This window comes from Maylandia zebra, linkage group LG8 (genome assembly GCF_041146795.1).
Source record: "Maylandia zebra isolate NMK-2024a linkage group LG8, Mzebra_GT3a, whole genome shotgun sequence".
NCBI classification, from domain to species: Eukaryota; Metazoa; Chordata; class Actinopteri; order Cichliformes; family Cichlidae; genus Maylandia; species Maylandia zebra.
Window position 1 is genome coordinate 27,287,009 of NC_135174.1, and position 15,764 is coordinate 27,302,772.

At 41.9% G+C, this 15,764-nt stretch overlaps 1 protein-coding gene across 1 annotated transcript; it reads left to right on the forward strand.

The window, feature by feature from the left end:
• The first annotated feature begins 1,368 nt into the window (after positions 1 to 1,368).
• On the forward strand, positions 1,369 to 15,398 carry fam171a2b (family with sequence similarity 171 member A2b). Its single transcript, XM_004565916.4, has 8 exons — positions 1,369 to 1,642; positions 6,070 to 6,297; positions 6,905 to 6,997; positions 8,888 to 9,046; positions 9,363 to 9,542; positions 9,641 to 9,754; positions 10,255 to 10,381; positions 10,983 to 15,398. The coding sequence occupies exons 1-8, from the start codon at positions 1,546 to 1,548 to the stop codon at positions 12,469 to 12,471; spliced, it is 2,487 nt and encodes an 828-aa protein (XP_004565973.1). The 5' UTR covers positions 1,369 to 1,545; the 3' UTR covers positions 12,472 to 15,398.
• Positions 15,399 to 15,764: the final 366 nt, after the last annotated feature.

The window sequence follows — 15,764 nt, forward strand, 5'->3', positions numbered from 1 at the left end:
TGCCTGTGCTGACAGTCAGTATGGTGTGTTTGTGCTGATGTGCTGTGTTTGGTTTTCTCCAGACGTGGTTGGTCATTGACAAACATCGCCATTTTGGTCTCATCTGTCCAAAGGACATTGTTTCAGAAGTGTTGCGGTTTGTCCAGATACAGATCGAAGCTATTCTGCATTATTCTTTTCACAGAGAACAGCTTTCTCTCTGCAGACCTTCCAAATAAACCACACTTGTTCGGTTTTCTTCTAATTATACTGTCATGGAAAAACATTTTGAGGCCTGTAGTTTTTTTGAGCATTGCAGTCTGACCTTGGGATGAATTTGCTGGGACGTCCGGTAACAGTTTAGATTCTTTTTATCATGAAAAAAAGCAAAAAACTACAAAACATTTAGCATCTTTTCAGGTGGGAATATTTGATGGTTTTGTATCATTAAACTCCAGCTATCAGTCAGTTTGTATGGAAGCCCGTTTCTGCCACAAAAAACAAAACAAAAACAAAAACCAAGTATCCATAACTCGAAATTTCAAGTTATTTTCTTGAAATTTCGACTTATTAACTCAAAATTTGGAGAAACGGAATTAGCTCTGCCAATCAGTAATCTACATGAATGAGATCACTTTTTGTTACCCGGAAGCATATGGCGCAGAGTAACGTGCACTCAAAACCTGATCACAATAAATTGGCGCTTTCGCGAGTACTTTTGCTGATAGTAACGCCATGTGATTCCGCTAATAACACAAGGATTTCATCATTTTTGAAGCCACACTGAAAATACTCAGCAATCTGTGCATTCATGACTGGATGTAATACCGGTAGCTTAGCTGTAGCATTTATACCTGGGGGCTAACAAGGAAATGACGTCATTCACATAGATTACTGATTGGCTGCCCTAACTCGAAATTTCGAGTTACTTTTCTCAAAATTTTGAGTTAATAAGTCGAAATTTTGAAAAAATAAGTCGAAATTTCGAGTTATGGATTTTTTTTTTGTGGCGGAAACAGGCTTCCATAGTTTTGGCCTCTAAAATACATGGTTAGCAAAAGGTCAGCACCTATTATGACGGATGCCATCAGAAACAACACTGCATTATCCTGCTGTTATATCTGTCCTTGTTTAATGCTGATGAACTAGATTATTATTTTGGTTGAAGTAATTACTGGTCTGTTATTGAGGTTTATCCTAATACAGGCTTTTAAAGATGCCCTCTGTTTCACGCATTGATTGATTTAAAAAAAAGATGAAAAACTGAGATTAATAATCTAATAATTAATAATCACTATTTGAGCAGGGACTTTGACCTCCCGATTCAAGGTCCACGAAGGGTCCAGATTGGTATCAGAGTAGTGCAGATGGGTCGCTGTTCCACTGGAGATCAGCAGAGGGAAACGTAGCTCTCTTTCCTGCGCTCCTCCTCAGACAATAAAAACAAGGCGAAGCCCACACAGTCGGCAGCATCTCGGCTCCATTCAAAGACGTCTGAAGGGGGGAAAAAAATCAGAAATATGGACACACGGCCGCCGGTCTGGGACTAGAGATGTAGCTGCAAGGATGCCAGCCAACTGCATCTCCCGTTTGCTCCTCTTCGTGTCGGTGTGCGCGGTCTGGGAGGCGCTGGCCAAATCTCTTCCAGATCAGGGAGCACTGGGTAAGCTCGCCATACGGGGGATGCGGCACAATGAGGAGATGGGAGTGGTTGCATTTTTACGGCTTTTGTCGACAATCAGTCGATCTGTGCAGCGATGCGCCCTGATTTTATGGCAACCTGAAAGATATTTACGGTTAATTACAGGCGAGGCTTTTTGCCGTGCTTGCCCCGGGATAGCGTCGTCTTTTGGCGGTATAGATTCTTTAATATCTGCGAGTTGCTTTGACAGAGAGGCCACGCTGGTGGCCGTGAGCTGGTTATGTCCCCGTGCTGTGCAGATGTGAGAGATTCAGATGTGAGCGCAGGCCCGAGTCTGTTGTTCCTGTGCAGTGTCAGGCCCAACTAAGCCGGGCCTTCATGTGTGTCATTGTTGCTTTGCACAGTGAGTAACGGTGAGAGCAGGAGGGCCTGCGGTCTTGGAAATGTGTCAGTCCCTGAGCCAACATTTTAGATTTCTTCACTCCAAAATCAATTCCCCTGCATGAGAACCCCCCCCGCTATTGTTCCGTTAAATAATGCTTCAGCAGAGGCCTTAACATACTCCGTGTTTATATTATTGTGGTGCATGTTTAAGGACATTATGTAATTACATTGCATTATGCATGCCTGAAGCTATTTTTGACATGCATGAATGGTCACAGGCACAGAGAGTGCAGGAATGTAACTGAGTATACAGTATTTGAGTTACTTGCACTTGCAGTGCTTTCCTGTTGTGACCTTCTCCGTTTACAGCTCCACACCGTAGAAGGAAATGTTCTTCTTTTTAATCATCGTCCTTATTTGTAGAGTCTCAAAAGCAAGCTAATAATAACCTGGAACTACAGAAGATTGCGAAACCGTTCCTAAAATGTTCTTTAGTGGTCCTGTATCTTTTATTCTGTGCAGTGAAAAGTGGATTTCTATTGATAATTCTTCACTTTAGTTTTCATATTGTCACTTTTACTTTTAGAAAAAGGTTCTGAATGCTGCTTCCACCTCTCCTTTAAGAAATGTTTTGTCTGTTAAACTAACTTTTTAACATAGATTTTGCACCTTTGCCTCGAGGGAGGAAATTGTCATTTAATTGATGCGTCAGGCTTGTTTCGGGAACAGCTCAGCAGTTCTCCTGACCTGCAAGCATTTGCACAATGCTACAAATCTATTCCTGTATTTAGAAATGTCAGATTGCTGACACATTCGGGTCTAAGTTGTGCCGCTTTATGTACTTACTGCTCGGTTACAGCCCTGGCAGGTGTTCTTTGGGTCAGCTACTGTCACGACACATCTGAGATCAGGCCCTTGCACTGTGGTCCTGTGACTGAGTCAGAGCAGCCAGATTCACCCTCAGCCAACATTGTTGGTCGAAGACAAATGTGGCCCATGAGAAAACTGCACATGTGGCTGAAAGCAAGTCCAAACATGTGTTAGTTAAAAAAAACAACACATTTTTTTAAATCATTTTCTTACCCTGTAAGACCAAATATTGGCTCACTCGTTCCTTTTTATGATGTTACACTGAATTTCTGTGAACATTTAACTCTTTTCTAACAGTTGGTCATTTAATTGACAAAGCCTGAGTTAGTCGAGGCCAAACATTACTAATAAGTAAACTCCAGATGTGAAACACAGACCATACATTGTTTGCTATCTGGGTTGGTGGAGATGTTGCTTGTTTTGGAAGGAAATAGATTAAATCAAAACAAGCTTACACCAAAGCGTAATCCATCTGCAGATTTTTCTTTGCATCCGTATTGAGTCAGGTTTACTCCTTTTTGCATATGACTTTAAAACATAACGTCAGAGATAACAGAAACAGCGCAGGTATGATAAACACAATCAGAGCCTTTAAATAATCTTCCTGTAAAACATATAATGGGTTCAAAAACAATGGCACTTTGACATTTCAGTCCCTAAAGAAGAGTTTATGGCGATTATATTAAAAGAAAAGCACAAACTGTACAAGAAATAAGAGGCTTCCTGCCTTCGATTTTGACAACCATTCGGTGAATTTAAGTTGTGTTTTGAGATGCGTCTACTGAATCACTTCTGAAGGACACTGAGGGAGTGAAAAATTCCCACTGCGTCTCACTGTGACTCTCTGTGTTTGTGTCAATGGAGCTGCTTCAAGCCTTCAAGTGAGGAGCCCAGATTGAGGAAATCCTCTCTACACACACACACACACACACACACACACACACACACACACACACACACACACACACACACACACACACACACACACACACACACACACACACACACACACACAAAGGAGCCTTTATTGGACAATTTATGTTAATGGATGGCAGCATTTATGCATGCACCGTGGATATGGACACACAAACACCCACACACAAACATACTGCTTATTATCTGAATGCAGCCATTAGCTGCTGTCTCTGGAAGAGTTGTGCATCGAGGGGTTTGTCACTGGAGGCCTGCGCGGTTTTAGCTCACAGTCCTTCAGGGACTGAAACACAACAAGCCAGCTTTTTGGAGTGTCAGCTTGTATCCATGGGAACATCCCCAGCATGACCCACATCTACGTCGTCCAAGAGACGAGATGAGAAAATGTTCCCGAGCTGACAAGAATGATGAGGGGATGAGGGGCGGAAATAGCCACGCAACGGATTTATGGCGGGTGTGGCTGTGATGACTACAAACCTCATCATCAAACTAACAACAACAATCATCCCCCGCTGGAAGTGATTAGTCTGCAGCAGCAGCGCACACAGCTCACCGGTCAATACATTTAAAACTCTGAATGCATTCTTCATCAGTCACATCTGTTGACTCATAATATACATGCTGTGGGGTCAACATAAGTTACACCTCCTGGTGATGTTATAGTCGCCGATGCCCTTAAAGGAGACCTATTATGCTTTTCCTAATTTTCTGTCACGTAGATATATTGTTACTATGGTGGATGCACAATAGATCATGCTGCAGACTGACCTACACATTCAGCTTTAAGCAACTTTTTTCTGGTCTTGGATCTGTGTGATGTCAGTAAGAGGAGATACCTTTAAGCTCTCATCTCAGGCACAGAAGCCCCACCCACCTGATGTTCAAACCTTCAGTTTACAAGGGTCAACCAATCACAAGAAAGCCAGCTTAAAGTGGGAGGGGCTAAAATGCTTAGTAAAGGATAAATAAGATTATTTAGATTTTTGTTCCACTCGCTGTGTGTTTATACACCACTCTGCTTTTAATTACTACTTATTATTTATCTCTGGCTTTCTTCCACAGCGGTTCTTTGTCCTGTCCCCCTCCACTCACCCCCGAGCCAGTCGTGGCAGATAACTTCCCTTCCCTTAATGGCTATGCCAGAGTTTTCTTCCTGTTAGAGGGGAGTTTTTCCTTCCTGCTGTCGCCAAAGCACTTGCTCATCATTGCGGTTTTTGCTGTGTTATTTTATAACATACTTCAGAACATAAAGCACCCTGAGGTCACTGTTGCTGTGATTTGGCGCTATACAAATAAAACTGAATTTAGTCTAATAGAGTCATGCAAAGGAGATTCATTGTTTTAAAAAACGAAACTACCTTTTATATACATGAAAGTAAGTTAATACTGAGAATCACCATGACTTATTTTCATCAGCACAAAAAATATTATTGCCAGCTAAACATCCTGAATATCTATGAGTCGATATGAACTGTTAGATGATTTAACAGTGCTGTTTGCTAACTATAGACAAAAACACATGTTTTTAAATATTGGGCCATTTTGCTTCTATTATCTTTCTTTTATGGAAAAATGAAGTTAAAATGTTTATTTAACCCAATTTTGTCACTTGTACGTATGTAATTTAATACTTACTTAATAGGAATATATTTGCATATTTAAACATAAACTTTCTGAACACTTATAGCAAAAATCATTAATTACTTTAATTTGAACTTATTTAATGTAAGTAATTAACTGAGGAAATTTAACATTACCATTTTTAAACATAACTTTTCAGAAAACTTTTAATACAAAAACCATCTCTGTTAATGTGATTAAACCTAAAGCCTGATTATCTCCTCAGGCAATTCTAATTATTATAGTAAATAAAATACAAAGTGTATTTAATGTTTTTATTTCACCTGTTGGGGCACATGCTGTGTTTCATGGTAATTATGCGGCCTTCGCTCCGTGTAGGTCATTTTGAATGACATTGTAACGCTGCTGCATAAGTATGCCGTCCTTGTAGGACAGCTGAGGGTGACTTGATAAATTGAGCCATACTCAAGTGTAATTAGATCTTTAAAACTGCAGTTTAATGAGACGACACAAGACACAAGACTGGTGAATCGGAAAGCTTCGTTTTTAATATGACAGAAATGTTATAGAAGAAATATCTTTTATTTTGTTCAATAATTGACAAAATATTAGCCTTGTTTGTTCAAAACACTCATCAGTTAGCTACTGGCTAATTACTCTCCCTATTTTTCTCCTTGCAGAGGTGCAAATAAGAGTCCAGGTGTTCGACAACAGCGACCTGTCCCAGTTGGCAGACGCTCAGGTGGAAGTACACGGCAACCAGACCCTGTTGGCGTCCAGCCGTGCTGGCAAGGATGGCGTGGTGAGAGTCAACTTCCTGTACCGTGCGGGAACATGGGTCATTATTACAGCCTCCAAACAAGACTACGTCACCAACTCTGTGCCCTGGCACTCCAGCCGCATCCCGCGTAAGTCCAGCGCATTTTACGACTTGTTTGCTTTTTTCTCTACTTGGCAAGTACCGTAACGGTAACGTTGAGCCTTTAAAATGTCGGATATAGAAACATTAGATGCTATGTCCATCTTTTATATACATCCAGTAGATAATAAAACCTAAAAAGTATAAAAAGTATTTTTTACCTGTTGACCTACCTCATCCATTTTAAGGTTACTCCAAAGGGTGCGCTGGGCTTCAATACTGCTGTGATTAAAATGGAAGCAGCATTTCTGTTGCATAAAGCCTGGTAGTGCCACAGCTCAGGTTTTTTTTAGAACAGGATCACAGGATCTCTTGTTTCTAATTGTGGGAATAAAAAGATGTCTTTTTTGTTTTGTCGCTGGAGTTTTCAAATCTCAGTCGGGCCTGTCAATGAGGACGAGGAGACTGGATTTAAAAACTGCGTCATGTGTAATTCACCCACAGAATCCAGTTTTTTTCCTTTAGCCTTGAGGTTATGGAGCTGCTTTTGCCTAGATGATGGTTATTTTTATTATTTTGAGTCGTAAAACAAACTCTGTCTCAGCAGTGTTCCTGCACCTGTGAAATCTGCTGATTTCATTTTCTTCTTCTTGTAGTGTATGCAGCAGTCAGCCTGTACCTGCTCGTTCAGAGGCCGGGAACTCTTATTCTGTACGATGACGTCCTGCAGGTGCTCTCTGGGTCTCCAGGTAAAAACAGCCTCTAAAAAAAGCCTCATGCAGAACATATTTAATATAATATAGACTCATTAGAAAACGATAGTCCTGTTGTGGTGATTTGGATTGTTCAGTTTGGCCATTTGAGTTTTTATTTTTCAATACCAGAATTATTGCAAATCATCACAATCTCGCAATCTCGTTGCCTTTTAAATGGTTGTTTTGAATTGGTTCTGCACCCACTCCCAATCAATTGCTGTCTTGGTCTTGAAAGCAATCTTGGTGTGTCAAATTAGCAATAAAATTCAGTAAGAAGAGACAGACGGATATAAATTTGCATTTGAAAGGAGGCAAGTTGCTAATTACATGCAATCTGCAAGTTGCTAATTACATGCAATCTGTTTGTGACATTTTGGTGATTAACTGCAACAAAATGCGGAAAATAGCAAATCTGTTGCACAGAAGTTCACACTAACTGGCTTATGTTCAGAGTTCAGCCTGAAACTCAAAGATCTGAAACAGAAATGTAGAAATGAATCCACAGACAGCGATGCCGTTGCTTCAGGGGCACTTTAACTGCACAATTACAATGGTGCTCGACAGCCTCATGTCAGGTTTCCTGGGTCGTTGACCCGGTATTTTCAGTTCATATTCACTGTTTATCTTCCGTATGTTCCACTTCCTGTTTTATTGTGTTAGCCCTAGTCTGTGTGCATTATGTTCTAGTTATCTTCCCATTTATCATTAGTCAGATTGAGTCCAGCTGTTTACTCACCTGCCCCTAATCACTCATCATTTAGCCTGTGTATTTAAGTCCCTCAGTTTCATCAGTTCATTGTCTTGTCATTGATGTTGTCACTGCTGTTTCTGTGTGTGTTTTCAGTTCAATCAGTCAGTCAGTCAATATTTGTTCATCCAGCCCATAATAAACACCGTGGTAATCCTTCATAAATTAATGTCCTGCGTTTGGGTCATCTCTTCCTCGCATCCACACACGACACCTCTGACACCTCACCTGTGTAGGAATATAACCAGAATACAACCAACTGGCAACCAGATGAGATAAGCTAAAGATAAGATAACCTTTATTAGTCCCACATGTGGGAAATTTGTTTTGTCACAGCAGGAAGTGGACAGTGCAAAAGTTATATAGCAAAAATTAGAATACAATATGAATAATATACTGTAATGTACACAACTGTACAGAATAGAATAAAATATACAATAAGATAAAAATAGAATACAAATTCGATACAACTTTGTATTGAGAGTGGACAGGTTGAGGGCGTTGCACATTAAACTTCTGGGTGAACATTTGGTCACCACAACTATTGTGATCAATTACTGAGCATGAAACAGTTCAGTGGTTCCTGTTTTTACCCTCCTGTGACTGAGCCGTTACACAACAGCAGAGCTCTGAGACTGTACTGTATTCCCTCCACACCCTGTATAAATGAAATTCCTGGATCCCAGCAGGTATTTTGATCAGGTTTGTTTTCTTTTTCCTAATTTTACTTACTTCAGTGCGAAGTAATGCATATTTGTGAACGTGTAACCAGTTTTTCTTGTCTATGGTTAAACAGTTACTGGATCCAGGGTTGGATCCACTCCAAAAATTAACCACTTCTGAGTTGTAGCAGTCTCCATCTTTCAAGAAATTTTGTGGCAAATCCTCCACAATCCTGCTAATAATGAGATAAACAAACAAACAGATAAGCCATAATTAAGGATTCACACCCCTCTCCACAACCTTAAGCCTAGAAGAGCTGTGTGTTATTATTACAAATATAGCTCAGTCGCAGCCGCCTCCGTACAGCTGTGATGCACTCACACATATATCGTTACACCTTTTTGAGCTTTAGAAACAAACACGGTGGTTGTAGGCGTGATAGACTGTGAGGAGGGGGATTGTTTCTTTTTCAGGGGCTCGTAACCAGCCGCTGGTGCAGCTCCAGAGGAAGTCCATTCAGCTGCCGTCCAGCTCCAACTACACAGCACTCACTGCTGTGCTGACCACAGCCAGGAGCCAGTATGAAATCGGGGGATTCCCCTTCCTGCTGGGCCAAGAGACCAACAGCTCAGGTCAGTGTCAGTCTGTCAAACTGATGTTACAGTGTGGTCCAAGTTTCTGTGCCTTTCTGGATCATCTGAGGAGGTTTCATTTCTAGGTCTTTCCAATAAAATTTTGCACCGCAGTTTGCATGGATATTTTAGTGTGTTTTAGAAATAGTTGTCCCAGATCTGACTATAAGCTTGCTGTAAATAAATTGCTGCTACTTTGCTAATTTATTGTCATTTATAGTCACTCGTATACCACCCTCTGGTAGCAAAATGAAGATCAGAGTTATTATTCTGTTCATTTTTAGCTGTTTGTATTTGTGCCTCACCACCAATACAGGTGCAGAAACTGGGTGGATGGACTTGACGGCGCTGGCAGTGGTCAGCATTCAGCTTTTTGATAAAGATGGCAGCGTGATCCGCGTTTCAGATCCGATCCACATCTCTGTGCCGCTGCCATCAGACACCCGAAACAGGATGGCCACGAGTGTGCCCGCTTGGCTGTATCAGCCAAAGACGGGTAAGCTGTGTGCTAAAACTTACAAATAGTCTTTTATTAATGTAAACTATGTATGTATGACTGTACTTAGAGGCTGCTGATCATTTTCTTTCCTCCAGGGCTGTGGGTTCGGAACGGGACGGGCTACATCAAAAAGGACGGGACGCAGTTTGTCTGGAACGTCGTGGTTCCTCAGATGGGATACTGGTTGGCTGCCTTTCCGACGTCTTCAGGTATTGAAAATGAAATGGCTGTTATTGGTAAAATGTTAACTGGTGACTCTTCATGTGCCTTTTTACTGCTGTGGAAACACAGATAACAAGAAGCTGGAGAAGCCTTTACTATAAGATTCACTTTATCGTCCCTGAGGAACTCAATAATAAATCAATAAACAAGGTGATTTTGTAGGACAAGGTTAAATAGCCTTGAGTTTGAAGCATTGATCGTATGAAAAATGATAGCTTCCTTAAACTTGCATCCGTTTTTAATGGCCACCAGGGGGTGACTCCTCCGGCTGAAACAGACACCAAGATGGTGACAGCAAAACCAATGGGTGGCGTCATGTAGCTATTATCAGCTGAACCAAGTTCCTGATTATTTCATGATCAATGTAAATCAAATTCTTTCCTCCTCACTCACTTTACAGACAAACTAGCAGTTGTTTGGACAGCATAATAGGGAGCTGACATGCTATGAATGAATCTGAGTTAACTTTTGCAATGATGTCTTGCAGGTTTAGGTTTGTCTCATCCAGGCTTGAGGGATATCACCACCTACCACACTCTGTTCCTGCTCTCCATCCTGGGATCGCTGGCCCTGTTGGTGCTCATCTTGCTCTGTGTGCTGCTCTACTACTGCAGGTGTGGGGAGCATAGGTCCAGGTCTCACTTTTAGGTTTCTATTTGTAGCAAAACGTGGGTTTATTTTAGTCCTGCAAAGCCTATTTTTTTCTACTATCAATAAATTAGGACCACACCCACCTGCTGTTTATGAGGGGTGACCAATTATAAGGAAAATAGCTTACCAGAGGACGGGCTTGTTCTACACATCCAAAACAGCTTATTTTAAATGTGGGCTTAATTAAGGTCCGAAGAAAGCTTATTTTGAGCAAAGATACTCCAGTAGACATGTTTCCTTTTTTTTTACTATAAAATAACATATGAAAAACTAATTAAAAGTTTACTGTGTACAATAAGCATTCATACTTTATTTGAAATGGAACTTTGACAAATTAAGGGAGCTATTGAGTACTGCAGTACACAAATAATCCACCAGAGGGCAAGAAGCATGCGTCAGATAGTGTACCTGTTTTTTCCAGCGATGTACTGATCTTGCCTATGATAAAGGTCTTAAAAACTGGCTTTATGGGGTTCCTGCTTCATTAGACAGTTTTTGAAATCCCTCCCCTTTTTTGCAGCTGTTTTGCTTCCTTCTGACTTTCAGTTTTTGTTTATCTTTCAGACGGAAGTGTCTGAAACCACGTCGACAGCAAGGCAAACCTCACACGTCCAATCTAAACGGTGCTAAGAGAGACCAGGGCACATCCACGTCACGGCTAAATCTGATCTGTGGAGGCCATGTCGAATCAGGCCCCTCCAATGACAAATCTGACTTGTCGCCATCGCGAGACTACCAGAGTTCAAGGGAGGATTTAACTAAGCATGTTCCAGCCCACATGCTACGACACGCAAAGGGTAAAAATGCGTCAGGTTCCCAACGGGGTGAAAGCTTCCCCATGAAGGTTACACGTGCCACAGAGACCAACAACTTGGACAGCCCTTTGCTGCATGACGACTACAACCGGAACTACAGCCCCAAAGACAACAAGGAGTCCGACTATCACAGACACCACAACGCCAACGACAATCGAGGGTACTCCTCCGATCCCCCATCCCCACCTCGCTTCCAAGGCTACGTCCCAAGCCAGTCCGACAAGCCTCCGGATTATTCCGCAGCAGCAGCAGACAGCCTTGCCCGACCTACTTCCCTCAACACCCAACCAGGTCAGATCATCTTTTGCAGCTCCATTGACCAGATGAAGGAGAACATGTACCGTAGCATGGTGCCAACCCTGGTTATCCCCGCCCACTACATGCGCCTGCCATCTGAGTTTTCTGGCAAAGATGGCAAGGACCAGAAGGATCATGACAAAGATGGCACACAGATGGGAGGGGGCCAGCAGCACCATCACCACCACTCCCAGAAACAAGGCCAGCAGCAGCAACAGCAAGGAGGATCTCAAGGCGACGACTCTGAAGAACCGAGCTGGGCATCTGACTCATCCGGGGGACCTGTGACCATCCCAGTGCTATTCAACGATTCCACCATGGCTCAAATGAACGGGGAACTGCAAGCTCTGACAGAGAAGAAGCTCCTGGAACTTGGAGTTAAACAACACCCGAGGGCGTGGTTCATCTCTCTTGATGGTCGAGCTAATGCTCACGTGCGCCACTCCTACATAGATGTTGGGAATGACCTCAGTGGCGGTGGTGGATTCGGAGGTGGCTCCAGCAGCACTCCACGGGATGTCAACCTGGAACCGCCTCTGGAGGCCCAAGAGCGAAAATCAGCTGGAAATAGAAAGGGAAAAGATGAGCGCTGGGGGACGGGAGGACGGAAGGGCCACGGTGTTAGCAGCAGCGGCGGGAAGAGTTACTCCAAGCTGGCCTACCCTGACCACAGCGAGCCCAGCAGCAGTGAGGGACGTCCCGTCTCTCCCGAGGAGAACTCCCTAACCCCTCTTCTGGACGAAGGCCCGTCCTCCCGAGGATCCACCATCCCTAGAAGAGGACGCAGCCGCGTGAACAGCAGCCGCAGCAGCAACAGTGAGAACCGCCGCGACTCCATGACCAGTCCAGAGGATGATTCCGAGGACAAAGATGAGAACAAGAAGAGCCCCTGGCAGAAGATCGAAGACAGGCCTCTGATGGTCTTCCACCCCAGGAAGTGAGCTTTTTGAATGAACACTGGAACTATAACAGCCTTGTGAAAGAGGAGTCTTTCACATCACCGAGAGGGAGGTCACAATAAGCACAGCCACTGCTTCACCAATCCATATCCAGGTTGTTGTTTGACCTTTGTGTTTGCCAGTTACTCTCGTAGCCTCACTGTCAGTTAATCCCTCTGGTTTCCACTGAGTTGTAGATTGAAATCTGTCCAGTTTATTGTGAACCCCGTCTCCTATCACCTGTCACTGAACCATGGTCTGAGCCATTGCACATACTGACTGTGGAAATAGCCATTTTATAGAGCAAAATATAAGAATAGAGCACTTGCTAATAATTTGATAACTTATTGATTGATACTTACAGAGTATTTGGAAGTGGATGGCATTTTTTATGGGACGGATGGGAATTCTTGGCAAATTAGGTTTTTTTCCCTGGACTAATTCTACCCAGATGCTCACAATGACTGTAGAAGATGTGAGCTTCTTTTTTCTTCTCTACTCCGAAACAGCTTCCCTGTCTGAGGAAGTTGTGAAAGTTTGTCATTGAGCTCTTGTGAACAGATTACAGAAATATTATAAAGTCCAACGTGCAACTTGCATTTTGCTCCTTCAGGGATGTTCTTGATTTCCTCTTCCTCCTGTACTGTGTTCATGTGTTGTAATTACTTACTCAAATAGTAATGATTTGAACTGTTCAGCATCATCTCCATCTTCTCTGTAATATCACAGTGATCTACTGTACAATTTTGCCAAAAGTACGCATTTCTGCCTTTCTTCTCTTGGTGAGAGTTTTGGCCAGCAGAGACTTTGTTGCATTTGGGTCATTCCAGTAAAAATCAGTCAGTGCCTCCCACCTGACCCTGTTTGAATCAGCAGATTTTTTATACAACAGCATCTGTAATAAAGAAATGTAAGGTTTCACCTTAATACTGTGGATATTTTTACAGTTATAAGCCCTCAAAATACCTAAGAGTGGTTTAAAATTCAGCTCCTTTTAATTCACATTAAAGCTCTGTTAAAAACTTCAATTTCACACCCACTCTGTCACAACCCAAAGGGTCTCAGGACGAGTGGATGCTCTGAGTATAGGTCAACATATGAGAACACTTGCACTGAACAAAAGTAATGGCCAAAGAAAATTTGGAGACCCTCAAGGATTTTGAAAACCTTCTTTAGAACCTAAAATTTTTGGATAAATGTGATTTATCAAAATGATTAAACACAGTATGTGAGCACCAATGTCATTTCTCTGGTGAAATATTAGATTTGTTTATGTAAAATCTGTGTTCATCAAAAGCAACATTATGGCTTTTAGACTGTGACACTTGGAGATGGTGTAACATTGATTTGCTCACAGTTTCTAACATTTATGATGTTAAAAACTCAAGTAAAACCCTGTGTACTTTGAGGGCCTTTAACTTGGACAGTATTTATAGAATGAAGGTAAAAATTTGCATGGCCTCATTAAATTTGAGGGGGGGGGGGGAGCCGTGGAAGCTTCTGAGGGGGTCAGGTGGGATTTTTTTTTTTTTTTCAGATTGGGCTGATTTTATATGGAATGACCCATTTATCTTGTGTAAATACATGCCCAGATATTTGAAAGACCATTTGGTATAGAAAGGTTGCATGCATATGAATGTATGAAATAAACAGAAGGCACCAAAAGCCCTCCCCTACAAGTTCCTGCTAGACAACCCCTAAACGCCAAGAAACAAGCGTAGTTCCAAACCGCTTTTACTTGAAGACTTACTATTTCTGAAATATCCTACTGAGATCAGCGGGGGTTGCCTGTAGACAGAGCCTGAACCACTTCTCTCCTGTAAGTGCCTTCTTTCACATAGGATCGAGTGATAGGCATGCCGGTCCCTTTTTAAAATGCAGTCAGCGGTCACCTAAACTCACTGTCGAGATCGGCAGGCACTGATAAGCACACTGCATTGCGGTAACAACAACAGCAACACGCGTCACTCTGGGGAGCATGCCTGCCAAAACAGACAACTTTTCTTGCGGCTATTCCGTCCTTGGATATCTTAATTTCTTGTATCTATCCTCTTTTTTCACGGAACCTGTAAATGGTATGATCTATATGAGATTTTATGTGTATACAATGTGCATGTTAAATGTAGAATAGGGTGTTTTTAATGATTTTTTTTAACTATTATTATTGATAACAAGGATGTTTGGCACAAAATGATGCATTGGACTGTGTTGCCAAATGAACTTTATGAAGATACACTGACTTTTCCCTTAATCCAGTTCTAACGAAATTCACTTCCGGTCGTAAATGTTTACAACGATAACATACTGACCAACACGCTCCTGCTGTTACTAGCATCACCACTGCCTATTCAACAACTGTGAACTTAGCGAGGCTGACGGCTGTTTTGTTGGTGGTTTTTGCAGAGTAATGGGTTGCTTATGAAGGGAAAACGGCTGTATAAAAGTCATGCTGACATGTTGGTCCTTTGTACCATTCGCTTGCTGTTCATAAGCCTGTGTCAGTAGCCTATGGAACAAGCTGAAAATGTGATGTAAATCAAAGTCTGAAGAATAGCACAACCATGAATCGAATCCTGCTAAAATGTTGCGCCCACTGCTGTAAGTGTACTTTTATTTTTTTGAACCAGATATGGAAAGTATTGAGTTGTGCAATCGTGGCTTTTCTTGCTTGTTTATGTTTTGCTAATGAAGTGTTTTCTCAGATTTGGTGAACGATTTGACACCGAATCCCTGAGAGGAAACTTCAAATCTGGCAACCTACCACGCTGGATGTTTTTGATAGTTAAGAGCATCAAGAGGACTGAGCTGTAGGCCTTCATCCTGTGCAGTAAATCATCGGCTTCATTCACCTGGTCAGTTGTTTGTAAACTGTAAATTGATTCAACTTTCTGTACATGAGACAAAATAGAAATAAATTTGTTCCCACGGTCTGTCTGTGTTTGGGATTTTATTTTAAAAAACCACATCAAAACTAGCCTCTAATTAGGTCAAAAGTCCATGAAGAAAAATAGCAAACTCAAGCTGTTGGAAAAGTGAACGTAGCAGAACAAATAGATGGCAAATAGATGTTCCACCAAAGGATACTGAGGGCAATCAAGGAGAGAGGAAACAGCTGGAGGAAAAGAAACAGCTGAAATTAATCAAGATCAAAGATACAATTAAAGGAAATCTAAATACAAGACACAAAACACAACTCACTGCCAAACTAAATCAGGAAGCAGGCAAAAAACCTGACAAGAAGATAAAAGAATAAAGTAAACCTGAGGTATCAAATATTTAGAAAACTAAGTGTTTTC